At 40.6% G+C, this 14417-nt stretch overlaps 1 protein-coding gene and 1 long non-coding RNA gene across 3 annotated transcripts in view; one reads left to right on the top strand and one right to left on the bottom strand.

Annotated features, from left to right (window-relative positions):
• Nucleotides 1-14417, top strand: part of LOC138961973 (uncharacterized) — a 109871-nt gene that overhangs the window by 45431 nt on the left and 50023 nt on the right. The window lies entirely within an intron of this gene.
• The window catches only part of LOC138961965 (mitogen-activated protein kinase kinase kinase 4-like), a 76666-nt gene that overhangs the window by 19155 nt on the left and 43094 nt on the right, over nucleotides 1-14417 (bottom strand). The window contains exons 11-20 of one of the 2 annotated variants that reach the window (XM_070333647.1): nucleotides 12621-12770; nucleotides 11946-12095; nucleotides 10931-11064; nucleotides 7033-7114; nucleotides 6666-6738; nucleotides 4416-4613; nucleotides 3314-3424; nucleotides 1308-1505; nucleotides 679-749; nucleotides 192-308 (exon numbers count right to left, since the gene is read on the bottom strand). In XM_070333647.1, coding sequence (XP_070189748.1) covers nucleotides 192-308; nucleotides 679-749; nucleotides 1308-1505; nucleotides 3314-3424; nucleotides 4416-4613; nucleotides 6666-6738; nucleotides 7033-7114; nucleotides 10931-11064; nucleotides 11946-12095; nucleotides 12621-12770 — 1284 coding nt within the window. The remainder of the gene's footprint in view (nucleotides 1-191; nucleotides 309-678; nucleotides 750-1307; nucleotides 1506-3313; nucleotides 3425-4415; nucleotides 4614-6665; nucleotides 6739-7032; nucleotides 7115-10930; nucleotides 11065-11945; nucleotides 12096-12620; nucleotides 12771-14417) is intronic. The other variant, XM_070333648.1, reaches the window with a different exon arrangement.

Below are 14417 nucleotides of genomic sequence, written 5' to 3'. Positions count from 1 at the left end.
ACCTCCTAAATGTCAAAACTAACGGACCATCAACCGGCCAGGCATCAGATAAAAAAACAGTAGACGTCAGTAACCGAAGACCAAGGCCTGGAAAGACTGCCTGCCTGCTGCGCTGCCCTGCCCCCCCCCCCCCCCCCCCCCTATATGAGCCCTTACCATAGTCTCATTTTACCGTATTTCTCTTCTCTTACCTTGTGCACCTCCACACCATAGTACTTGACCAGGTTGGGGTGCTGGATGCCCTCAAAGATCTTGATCTCGTCACACATCTGACGCAACTGCTGCAGGTCGTTGGGCTGGAACTTCATCTGCAATATTCACCTTACATGTATTTCCATTAATTAAAACCACCATGCTACTACAGTTGAACATCAAGAACTCTGAGCAAATCAGGTCTTAAAAAGGAGGGAGTATTAAAATAGGGGTACATTTATACTATAGATAATATGAACAGAATATCAAGGTCTTAAAAAGGATGAAGTCTTAAATTGGGGGGACTTAAAAAGGGGGTTCCACTTTACTAATAGGAATGTTAAAATGTTCACAAATATAAGACTAACCCTCACAAGTATAAACTGTAAGCAGTCACTGAGCAGAACAGAACAGCCAACAATTTGCAATAACATTCATCGAACAAATGCAATACACATGCCTGCAAGCATGCAAGCAAATACATACCTCTTTGATTGCCATGAGTTCACCCGTGCTCATGTTGACAGCAGTGTAAACCTTGCCAAACTGGCCCTCGCCTGCAACATGTTCAAACATAAAATGTCAACATCGCCCTTGTAGCAAGGGCAGCTACAGAAAAAGTCATATGTATCACACAGAGAAACTTTGATTTTTTTCTGAGATAAAAAAGCGAACTGGCCACAAGAACTGTCAGAATGAACAATGTATGAGTCCTGTGGTAAATTTGTCTAAACATCTGTTGTATGACTTCATCTGTTCTTAAACTTTGTCTTGTCAGATTTTCTTCTTCGCAGAATCAATAGATGTGTCCCTTCTTTACTCTTTCAAATGAATAAAAATAAGCAAATAATATTTTTTGATGACTGAAATTCATCCACGTGTTGCACAGACCCAAATGACATTAAAAGAGAAAATTGATGATATAAAAGGCTACAAAGCTTTAACTCTGTAAACGGATTCATAACCTATTCCACTAAAGTTTTAAGATATCAGAACAGAATGACCAACGGACAACATTCAAAAACACCTCAGTATAATGTAGCCCAGTTTCTTACAGCATTGAAACTTAAACTCCCAACATGCAACAAAGGCAGCCCAGCACCCAATTCACTGACCAATCTTGTTTCCACGCTGCCAGCGGAAGTTGACGCGTCGCATGTTGATGCGATAGTCCGGCTCTCGCACTTTGTTGGTCACGCGACCGATGCGTTTTTTCTCCAGGAGCTGATCATCTCGCTCTCTCTCCATGTGATCGACCTTTCGTCGGATTCTCTCCCGCCGAGTCAAAGACAGCTGCAGCTCTCCTGCGGAGGCTGAAATAAAAGAGTGGGATGTATACAATTCAATCCAATTCAATACACCTTTATTCATAATCTGAATGTAAAACAAACAGAACATTTTATGCAGTTAAAAGTGATAGTTAAAGTGAAAGGACTAACAGCAAAGGATTGATATACTGAAATGCTCAAGAATTTATTTGAATAATACTGAAAATAAATACAATGATAAGATCCCTCAATTTGAGACTTTCCAAATTTTTTTGTTTTTAAGACCCTGCTCTCTCAGATTTTCTGTATTAAAGATACCTTCCTTCTCGTATAAACCATCATGACCATGCAACAGATCTATCCAGGCTTTTACGTTGAATAAGAGATCAGAGCATCCATTTTCATGGACACTCATACAAAAAATCTACAGCCCGGCAGCTTTTTGATTACAAGAGAGTTTGGGGCAGAATCAATTTCTCACATTGACACCAATGTTACTTGCAGAATTAATTCAGTAAAAGACTCCAACTCTGCACAGAAAGCAGCCAGGCTGTACTTTATTGTGTGTATGCATCTGACTCAAAGGGTGCTCTTATGCCATGTCAAAGCCTGGGTAGATCTTTTTCTTTATTTGGTGTTTAACGTCGTTTTCAACCACGAAGGTTATATCGCGATGGGGAAAGGGGGGAGATATGGGATAGAGCCACTTGTCAATTGTTTCTTGTTCACAAAAGCACTAATAAAAAATTTGCTCCAGGGGCTTGCAACGTAGTACAATATATTACCTTACTGATAGAATGCAAGTTTCCAGTACAAAGGACTTAACATTTCTTACATACTGCTTGACTAAAATCTTTACAAACATTGACTATATTCTATACAAGAAACACTTAACAAGGGTAAAAAGAGAAACAGAATCCGTTAGTCGCCTCTTACGACATGCTGGGGAGCATCGGGTAAATTCTTCCCCCTAACCCGCGGGGGGAGCCTGGGTAGATCTGTACATGGTTTACTGATGGCTTACATGATAAAGAAGATATCTATAGAATCATAAGACTAACTGATCAGCTGAAATGCTCTCCTGTTCAAGCATTTAATTCAAACACTACTCCAAATAAATATATTTTGTACATAATGTACCTTTAAAAAAGCTGTGGTCGTAATCACCCCACATATAGACTAAAGACAACAATAAAGGCACCATCACCCTCTAAAAGAGTTGGCATAAGCTGAGAATAGAAAGAAGCAAGGACAGACAGAACAGAAGAGGGCGTGAGGGTTCTGGTGGGGGTTGCCAAGAAGAGCAGCATTAGATAAGCAAAGAAGATGGGGAGTAAGAAAAATAAAGGCAAATCTGAAAAAAGGAAATCAAAAGCCAATGCAGCATTTGACAAAGAAAGAGAGGAGATGGAGAATAGCAGATATGCAGGCACCTTGCTAGCTAATAATTTCCACTTCGTGTATTATACTGGTAAACTTTTGAAATCCATATATTTGACACTGATAACCCGTCATTACTACCAGCTGACATTTTTGTTTAAAAGATGTGTGCAATAGATATAATATATGTAAGTGATATTATGTATATAACAAATTTAATGTGACGTCACTTTTGTGTGATAGATTTGTGTAATACATTATAATCTAGGCTTGATTTGACTATTTGGCCTGACAAACTGACCTGAATCTTGGCCCGAATTTGCACTTGCAAAAAAATACTAGCATAGAAATTGCCATGCGTGATCAAACAATACAGAGCGAAATCCAAAGACAGTGCATAGTTACGCAACACAGAATAGGTACGTCCAAAGAATGTCAATGTGAAGGAAAATAAAACAAGTCCAAACTCCAACCTCTGTGAGGGTGTCTTCGGTTGTGAATATCCAAGATAATCCCCCCGTCAGAACCGTCATGAATGTTGACCTCGCTGTGCGACTCGGGCATCAAACGATGCATACCAGTACCTAGCGCATAACACATTCAAGCTGCGTACACATACACATTCCACACAACTCATGCAGCAGGTCGAGCCATTGCCAAAATGCATGTTCCATTCAAATGAATACAGACACTATATGATGAGGCAAGTTACATCGGATTTTGTTTGTTAACATTATACTTGCATCTGGTATGTTCGTAAAGTGTATAGGTGAAAAACTTTGCAATTCTGAGCCAGTGTCAGCGTTTTATGCCTTTAAGTGCAAGCCGTACCACATAAAACATGAAAACGAACAACACAACCATTTTGTCATTTTGCCAAAGAAACTTCAGGTCGCTCGTTACTCATACATTCTGGCAACGGCTCATTTTGTGTAACAAAAGAAGCATTTTGATATTCCAATGTGAAACAATACAAAATGAAACAAAAAATTAACCCCACATATATACACCCACCACTACACTGACAACAGATACACCTCAGACATTTATTCATTTGGGTATCCCTCATTAGAGAGAAGTATTACCACCAACAAATTTTCTTTCAAAACAAATGAAGATACAATACCCATCCACCAACATCGACAAATCCTATGCCCATGTAAAGCTCAAACCCTCAGCATTAAAACATCTTCATTTCCTTCAGTAAAAGATTTTGCATCCATTAGGTTATTCCTTCTTACATAAGTTGCCTTGCGGAAAACTGGGGCTTTTGTAACTCAATGAAACTATGTAAGTACAGGTATTAAATTAAGCACCCATCTCTTTGCCAAACACTCCACATAAAAATAATGTTCAATTCTATTACAGAGAAACGATCATCTGCAGATTACATCCACTTTGTCAGAATGAATCAACATAACGCTTGTACTAGCACAGCAATAAATGTGTATGTATATATCTCACAAAGTAGGCAGCAGTATTATGCGAAAGCTGTTAACACTAATATGACATCGATGTTATATTCACTGCAGTCAAAATGAAACACCACAAAACTACCGCCACCATAACACTCACGTGGGTCGGGCTGAGGGCTGGGCGTAGAAGGGGTAGAGAGACCGGATGCTGGAACGTGGCCCGATGGCTCGCTGGACACGGAGCGAGCGGAAGTTGAGCGCTGAAACTTTCCCGCGCCGCCCGGCTCTGGCCAAGACACGAAGCGCTGGATGCCTTGAGGACGAAGCTCCATGGACGATTTGGACACGATGGATATACCTGGAATTAAACACACTGTCATTTGCAGGTGGACAAAAAATGCTGAGAAAAATTTGTTTTGGTTATGGGGGGGGGGGGGGGGAGAGAGAGAGAGAGAGAGAGAGAAAGAGAGAGAAAGAGAGAGAGAGAGAGAGAGAGAGAGAGAGAGAGAGAGAAAGAGAGAGAGAGAGAGAGAGAGAGAGAGAGAGAGAGAGAGAGAGAGAGAGAGAGAGAGAGAGAGAGGCTTTGACACTTTATTGTCAGTAGCTAATAAAAGCCTTATAGACAAGGTAAAACAACAATTTCTGCATCATTCATAAAAGGGGTAAAAGAACGAATGAACAAAACATTAATAACAACAAAAACATAGCAAACTAGTTTATGAGTACGAACAAACAAACACACCGACACGAAAGCCATAGGTAAACAAAAATATCTAAGACTAAGGGTAAAAAGCAAGGTATAGTATGTACACACAAAGGAAAATACTGATCCAACAGTTAACACACACTCATAAAACCAATCAATCTGCAGACCACAAATATCTAAAACCAATTAACCACTAGTCGGCGTTACCCTCGCGTGACTAGTAGGAGAACATGTCTAAATACATATCTATACAAAAACAACAATGGCTGCAGACGAACACACACACACACACACGCCTATATAGACTACACCTGCACACGTGTAAATCCACGCGTATACATGTACACGCAACCCGATGAGAAGACCATCCAGTCCAACATTTGCGTACGTAAAAATGACATTATACATCATTTCAGCTTGACTCATCTAGTTTCTTTTTGCGCATGTTTAGTGCCTTAGAAATAAATTGTGCTTCGAGTACACTTTCTTCATCCAGGGCTAGGATACGGGTTACATCTTCCATTGAGGCTGGTTCAGAACAACTTTTTAACACATTACACTTTGCACGGATATCAGCATAGGCTGTACAGTGGAAAAGAAAGTGTACCTCGTCTTCACAGCCTCCATCACACATCGGGCATGCACTGTCGCATGCCTGTTGTATTAAAAACCACTGAACATTGCTCCTCAGCCCACAGGCTCTTAACCAAAATCTAGCAAGCGTATCTCTTTTCCATTTGTTTGTTATACATATTATGTATGTACTTCTCAGGTTGAAAAACACTTTTAAAAGAATAAAACAATTGATACTTCTCGTTTGTCTCCATTTGCCAATGACAGTTTTGTTTATACATACAAATCAGTCGATCTTTAAACTGGGAAACAAAACCTTTATTGTAGCCAACACCTTGGCACACACCGGCACAGTTGGCCTAGTGGTAAGGCGTCCGCCCCGTGATCAGGAGGTCGTGGGTTCGAACCGCGGCCGGGTCATACCTAAGACTTTAAAATTGGCAATCTAGTGGCTGCTCCGCCTGGCGTCTGGCATAATGGGGTTAGTGCTAGGACTGGTTGGTCCGGTGTCAGATTAATGTGACTGGGTGAGACATGAAGCCTGTGCTGCGACTTCTGTCTTGTGTGTGGCGCACGTCATATGTCAAAGCAGCACCGCCCTGATATGGCCCTTCGTGGTCGGCTGGGCGTTAAGCAAACAAACAAACAAAACAAACAAACCCCTTGGCACAGCCAAACAATGCCAAACCCGTTTACAGTTAACACCGTCTTAACTTTGGAAACCCAGTTGTGCTTGCCAGATTCATGTTGCAAAAGGAGAGAGAGAGAGAGAGAGAGAGAGAGAGAGAGAGAGAGAGAGAGAGAGAGAGAGAGAGAGAGAGAGAGAGAGAGAGAGAGGTGTGTGTGTTTGTGTGTGTTTGTATTACTGTATGTGTGTGTATCACACTGTGTGTGTGTGTGTGTGTGTGTGTGTGTGTGTGTGTGTGTGTGTGTGTGTGTGTGTGTGTGTGTGTGTGTGTGTGTGTGTGTGTATGTGTGTGTGTGTGTGTGCGCGTGTGTGCACGTTTGTGTGCTTGCGTGTGTGCCTGCATGTGTGTGTGGGGGCAACATTCACAAAGTCAGGCAGCACAGCAATACCTATATGTAATGCTTTCAGCAAACCCAGAGAATAACCTGTAGATTAAAACATACCTGCACCAATAGGCCTCTGTTCCATGGTGCCAATCACGTGGGTCAAACAGTCGCTGATCGTCTGCTTGAATTTCTGAAAGAACAGAAAAAATACTAGTACATTTTTTAACTGGGTACCAAGATTTATATTCAGATATTGATTTTCAACATGAAAGCTTTCCGGTGCAAATAGAATGAATCACATGTCGGGCGTTTTTTTTTAACAGACATCAGATTTTTTTTTTAACCAAACACAAACAAACACACCACACACACACACACTCACACCACAACACACACGCACAACACCACCACATCAAAGCTCTTCACAGTTATTCTCACAGGAAGCACTGTGACTATTGGTGACACACAATCCTCAGTTTCTTACCTCGAAGTCCTGATTTGTGATGTACGCCAGAAACTTGGGGTCACACACAGAGGTCAGAAAGTCAAGGCCATGAGTCGCCCACCTGAAAATAAACTCTAAATATTCACTGTGTCACTACAAGTACACATAAACCTTTCAGGAAATTCAACATCAAGAGGCGTCAACTGAAATAGTGTCTTTTACACCAAGGCTATTTTAGGCGACCTTGGCCCGCTGTGCCTTGGGCAAAGTCAGCCATTTTTGCGCGTTGTTTGAATGGTGGAGCTGTACGATGGTGCACAAACATTGCTGTTATGGCGTGTGTGGAAGTGATTTAAGACACCGTGAGAGATCACACATGGTCGGTGTTGGATGGGTACCGTTTTCCAAACCCTCTAGAGATTTAGAAAAGTGCCGAAAATGGATTAAACTATGTGGAAGAACGATCGAGAGGTTCAACATCGAAAAAGTCAACAAAGACACCTACATTTGCACAAAACACTTCGTCGGGGGGCACTTGAAAATGACATGCTGCTTTTCTTCATAAGTATAAATGGAACAAAAAAGATTGTACCATGCTTTGACTTTATGTGCTGAGAGAGGAAGAAATTTTCACGCGTGAAGATGATTTTACTGACCAAGTTTCTCCCCATATATTTCATAACCCTGCAGGTGAAAATGGGAATACCAGCACAGAATGATTGTCAGTGAACATTTAATACCAACACTTCAAACTACATCACTCATCATAAAACAGAAGCTGTGACTTGGATTTAAATGAAAATCAAAACGCGGAAAAACTCATACTCTGATAATTGTTGTCCAAGTGTTTCAAACTACATCACTCATCATAAAACAGAAGCTGTGACTTGGATTTAAATGAAAATCAAAACGCGGAAAAACTCATACTCTGATAATTGTTGTCCAAGTGTTTCAAACTACATCACTCATCATAAAACAGAAGCTGTGACTTGGATTTAAATGAAAATCAAAACGCGGAAAAACTCATACTCTGATAATTGTTGTCCAAGTGTTTCAAACTACATCACTCATCATAAAACAGAAGCTGTGACTTGGATTTAAATGAAAATCAAAACGCGGAAAAACTCATACTCTGATAATTGTTGTCCAAGTGTTTCAAACTACATCACTCATCATAAAACAGAAGCTGTGACTTGGATTTAAATGAAAATCAAAACGCGGAAAAACTCATACTCTGATAATTGTTGTCTAAGTGTTTGTGTGGTTAAAAAAACAAATGTACCTGATCATGAATGAAATCAGAGCAACCCATATGATCATTAACCATTCACTGCCACTGGTCCATACGTATACTCTTTTCAAAAAGGAGATGGGTATGGAAGAGGCAGTGCTACTGTTAGTGATTCAAAGTGCCATACATCCCATCCTAGTGCTGTGAAATGGATATATTCAATATTTCATGGAAGCTTACTAATATTTGCATGTATGCATGCAAACATACAGTGACAGTACTAAGACAGTAAAAGCATTATTGAGGGTGAACAGCCTGCTCTACTTGGTTTCAGTGAGGAGTAACAATACTAACAATAACAATAACATGCCTAAGTTGTGAAATGTAAGTACTTGCCCCTCCCCCCCCCCCCCCCCCCCCCCTTTTTTCCACTTCGGCACATCTCAAGTTGAGCACATGGCCATCAAAAAAAAGGCGATACTCTTCAAAGGATTTGTAAGCTTTCGCCTTCTTCTGGTCGAAATCGTTCTTTTTCTCGGATGTCAACAACACCGATCCTGGGTGCGTTTGATAGGTCACTTTTTCCTTCGGATGTAAAAGGATCGCGTGGTGGAAATCCGATCTGTCGAAGTTTTTCGGAAAGTTTTTCATGCACGTCCTGTCTTGTAAAATCCGGATCGATCGGTACTTCCAACTGCTGTGCAGTTTTCACAAGTTGCAGCAGACCATCTCGTCTGTATCCAGTAACAGTAATGCCCCTGTCTTTCAAAAACTTTCTCAACTGAACGCAGTTGTACCTATCTAACTCCTCCGTTTGCAGCGTGGCTTCGACAGCGAGGTTGCCCGTACCCAAGGGGAGTAACTCAAAATGATTCAGCGTGCGGTCTGCTGTAAAAGGCCCTATTCAATTATATATTCACTGTGTAACTGCACATTAAGTTGATTAACCTCAATTATTCAACATCAAAAGTCGTCCACTTGAAATTAAACTCTGCATATTCACTGTGTCATTGGGCTTAAACCTTCTAGATTTTTCAACATGAAGAGTCGCCCATCTGAAACCCATACGCAAACAATCAGAAAAGGGAGGGGGTGGTAGTACAGGAGGTGGGGAAAAAAAAGAAGATGAAACAAGTCGCGTAAGACGAAAATACAACATTTAGTCAAGCTCAGTCAAACTCACAGAATGAAACTGAACGCACTGCATTTTTTCACTGCCGCTTGTGCAAAACGGAGTGAAACTGACGAGCCTGTTCAGCGCTGTAGTGGTTTCGCTGTGCTGCATAGCACGCTTTTCTGTACCTCTCTTCGTTTTAACTTTCTGAGCGTGTTTTTAATCCAAACATATCATATCTATATGTTTTTGGAATCAGGAACCGACAAGGAATAAGACGGAATTGTTTTTAAATCGATTTTGGAAATTTAATTTTGATCATAATTTTTATATTTTTAATTTTCAGAGCTTGTTTTTAATCCAAATATAACATATTTATATGTTTTTGGAATCAGCAAATGACGAAGAATAAGATGAAATTGTTTTTGGATCGTTTAATAAAAAAAATAATTTTAATTACAAATTTCCGATTTTTAATGACCAAACTCACTCATTAGTTTTTAAGCCACCAAGCTGAAATGCAATACCAAACCCCGGCCTTTGTCGAAGATTGCTTTGCCAAAATTTCAATCAATTTGATTGAAAAATGAGGGTGTGACAGTGCCGCCTCAACTTTTACAAAAAGCCGGATATGACGTCATCAAAGACATTTATCGAAAAAAGGAAAAAAACGTCCGGGGATATCATTCCCAGGAACTCTCATGTCAAATTTCATAAAGATCGGTCCAGTAGTTTGGTCTGAATCGCTCTACACACACACACACAGACAGACAGACAGACACACACACACACACCACGACCCTCGTCTCGATTCCCCCCTTTATGTTAAAACATTTAGTCAAAACTTGACTAAATGTAAAAAGACATGGGGCACGAGAGAACAGATATAAGCATAAGGGAAAAAGTCACTGTTTAGCAACATTCTGTCTGAAGTTTAGAGGCAAGCTCTTAATCAATTTTTTTATTAGCAGTTTCGAACCCCTTTCAAACCTCCTTGATTTACTCATCTGCCCTCAATAAAATTGTATGCGAGTACAGAAACCACCTGTCCTTTGATTCTCAGCTCTACTCAAGTGACAGTCTCAGGCATGGGAATTGAAAAAAGTAAAAAAGGCTGAACATTTGTAAATAATAGCAAAGTGGACAGCGCAAAGCGCCTAGCCCTGCTAGGGGTGTTCGGGGGCATGCCACCCCCGGAATTTTTTTCTCTCCAAAGAACCCAAATGGTGCAATTTGGTGTCATATGACCTCCAAGTTTGCCATTAAATTAGGTTTTCAGAACCATTTTTGCCTTCCCCATTTATTTTTTTGGCAGACACTTTTGCTTTTTCGGCGGAACAAAAAAAAATACGGCGGAAATTTGCCTTTCGGCGGACAATTCCCATGCCTGCAGTCTGTTTGTTCAAAAATATCTTCCCTGCAAAATTCTCAACCCGATTCAACCTTACTTAATGAAAAGTAATATCTACCTGATCTCCACCAATTCTAGTTCTAACTATCCAAGACACAGAACTGTAGACTACACACAATCTCACTACTGCTTTCGCTATTTTAACATCATCATTGGGTACCAAAAAAGAAAAGATTCTCACCTGGGTCGAGTTCCTCTGCCTCGCTCACACTTCTGCAGGACGAAGGACATCCAGTCACCTGCGAAAGCCACCAGAGTGTGACACTGTCGTTCACGCTGATCTGAGGCAATCAGGCGCATCACTTCTTTGGAGTACTGTCATGGGAAAAACATTAAAAAAATGTTCCATCAGGCAGGGAATTTATGGTGTTTTACAGATAAAATCTCAAAATAATGGAATAAAATGGACGCAGGTCATACATGTACAATATACATTCTAGCTGATATTTTGTTTGAACAGTCCCTTTCTGACAAATAAATTAATTAAATTACATATTCTTACTCCGAATCACATATAAGCATTGACACAGTCTGAGATGCTACAGGTCTGAAATACGCTACCCGTCAAAACTTTAAGGGAAGCAACCCCACAAAAAAGTGCTGCAATAGTGCGTTGGTAAGTGTGCGCTAGTCCAAGGGGGTTATCTCCCCTCTGGCGTGTGTGACGTCACTACCGCTCCACAGCATGTGGTCTAGTCATACGACTTTTTCAGCGAGAGCTCACGGTCGCAAATATTTTTGCTCTGCTGTGGCTGCTCATGCCTTTGCTTGTGCATGGTTCCCATTTACTGTCTTTCAAAGCTGGTTTGACTGGTTGGTGTAGCTGAGTGACCCATTTACTGTCTTTCAAAGCTGGTTTGACTGGTTGGTGTAGCTGAGTGACCCATTTACTGTCTTTCAAAGCTGGTTTGACTGGTTGGTGTAGCTGAGTGACCCATTTCTGCAAGAGCCACCCGTTATGAAAATGTCTAGCACGACCACCGATTCGTCGGGCCATGGGTCAATCCGATTAAGATAAAGGAAACTCCATCTTGCAGAAATTAATGTGCAGCTTGTTTTTACATTTCAGTTTGGCATAGAATGTTTCTCCTTTCTCTATGTACAAAATACTTTGCTCACAAACGTCACAGAAAAACTACACATTTGAGATCAACTTATAACTGCAACTTCTATTCAATTTTTCGACTGAAACTCACTTCAAATCCAAAGTTGTAGCACTGCAGCATGGTTTCTCTGTACAGTTTGAGCAAGTTGTCCTCATGCTGAATGACGTCGTTAAAGTTGAGTTTGTCGTCCACCTGGCGAACAGCCTCTGCAACCTTCTCTTGCAGTTCCAGCGCATTCAACTGCACACACAAAATGTTATGCAATTGCAAGTGTTTGATTAAAAGCATGAAATATCAAACAGAGAGAACATGGGAAAGGGGAGTGGGGGTAGGGAGAGGAAAAAGGGAAAAAGAGACAAGAGGGAGAAACAATATAACATGGACCTACATGCTTCTTCAGATCAAAGGTACTTAAAGATGCTCTGTGCTACAGCCATGAAATTTAGTTTTCAACATTGTTAAGTGTTTTCATAGGAGAAACATTTTTTGGAATAGCAGCCTGAATTCCTTACAAAAATCTGCATGACTGAACAAACTATTTGTACAAATACTTTTTCCAAAGATAATCATTTTTGAGACAATAGATTCAGGACTAGACTGATCCCATTAGACTAAGAGAGAACTCTGAAACAATAGATTTCCCTTTAGATCGCCCAGGCTGTAAAATGACGGGAAAATCTACTGTTCATTTCACGGCAGATACAGTTCCTTTATCTTTCTTCTTCTTTCCTTTTAATTCAACAGTCACTGTAAATCTTTACGAACCTTGACTTCTGACAGTGATTCTGCGATGGCCTGGTGGCACGGAGTCTGTTCGTACACCAGTGCAACCGTATTTCCCATGATCCTCTGAAACTCTTTGCGCCGGCTGCCCAGGGAAGATGAATGGATCACCACGTACAGCAAGCCTTCCAACTGAAACACAGCGTCCCTGTTTGTATTCTCAAACACCATGATTAGAGCATTTCTGAGTCTTTTAAAGGTATCTTTTCCCTATTCAAGCAATCGTGTACACCACCTCAGATCTGTCTTAAGCTTTTGCATGTGAAAGGAGCATCCCTCCACTTGGAGACAATCACACACAAATCTGCAGCCTGACTGCTTTCTGTCTTGAGCTGGCAATTTTTGCTGAATTAATGTTGCAGATTGCACAGGTGTCACGCAAATAATTCCCCAAAGAATTGTCACTGTGCACAGAAAGCAGTCGGGCTGTTCATTGTTGGTATGTGTCCATGTGAAAGGATGCTCTTAATCTTATTCCATGTGAAAGGATGCTCTTAATCTTATTCCATGTGAAAGGATGCTCTTAATCTTATTCCAAGTGAAAGGATGCTCTTAATCTTATTCCAAGTGAAAGGATGCTCTTAATCTTATTCCAAGTGAAAGGATGCTCTTAATCTTATTCCAAGTGAAAGGATGCTCTTGATCTTATTCCAAGTGAAAGGATGCTCTTGATCTTATTCCATGTGAAAGGATGCTCTTAATCTTATTCCAAGTGAAAGGATGCTCTTAATCTTATTCCAAGTGAAAGGATGCTCTTAATCTTATTCCAAGTGAAAGGATGCTCCTGATCTTATTCCATGTGAAAGGATGCTCTTAATCTTATTCCATGTGAAAGGATGCTCTTAATCTTATTCCAAGTGAAAGGATGCTCTTAACACTTTCGCGACGGGACGCTGATAAATCAGTAACCGCGCTGACACGCCCATGGACGGGACGCGCATTTTTCAGTATCAGTCATACAAGGTACAAGACTCGTGATTGCTTCCCGGTTTTTGAAGATTGCAATAAATTGAGTTGTTTCCCTTGTTACACGTGGTTTTCTCTTCCGGCTTGATCAAATTAGTGCAGATTTGCGTGGTGTTTTCGAACAAAAAAAATGAATCGAAGGCGAGCCTTGTCACGGGAGGAGATTCTCCGGATGTTGGATCTTGAGGATCCTGTAGATCATGATACATCGTGTCGTTTTCGCCTCAAGAAAGCGATAATAGCAGTGATATTGAGGAAGAAACAGTCCTGTTGTTGCTAGTACGAGTCGGCAAACTACACGTGGTAGGGGGTGATACTGCTAGACGAACATGTATCTCGGAATCGTGCAGGAGCTATGGGGGCGTGGCAGCACTGATAACAATGGATGGCTGGAGCCTTCTAATCCTTTTGGAAATGTTCATAGGTGTACAGTTGGTACTTTGTTGTGAAAATGTGACTTATATTCAATATGGATTACCTAGACATCATTTGGTGAGTGTCACAGTTTTGTTTCATTTGAGTCAGGATGCTGTGAGTGAATGCGTGATTTGCTTGTTTTTTTCTTTGTACTGTCTCCTTATTTCTGTGTACAATGTTAACAATATTTCAGCTAATTCATAGGTTTTACACCTTGTTTGGTTATAACATTATTTATAATACTTTCTGTTAAAAAATAACTTTTAAAAAAAGCAGTGGAAAATAAAACACACACAAAAAAACACAAATTATCCCCCTTTCACCCCCCTTTGCTAAAACAAATCGCGTGACAAACTTATAAATAGCACGGCTGAACTGGGCATCCATTTTTGAATT

This window comes from Littorina saxatilis, linkage group LG3 (assembly GCF_037325665.1).
Source record: "Littorina saxatilis isolate snail1 linkage group LG3, US_GU_Lsax_2.0, whole genome shotgun sequence".
NCBI classification, from domain to species: domain Eukaryota; kingdom Metazoa; phylum Mollusca; class Gastropoda; order Littorinimorpha; family Littorinidae; genus Littorina; species Littorina saxatilis.
The sequence above is the reverse complement of the archived record's forward strand: the minus strand, read 5'-3'. Positions and strand labels throughout refer to the sequence as shown.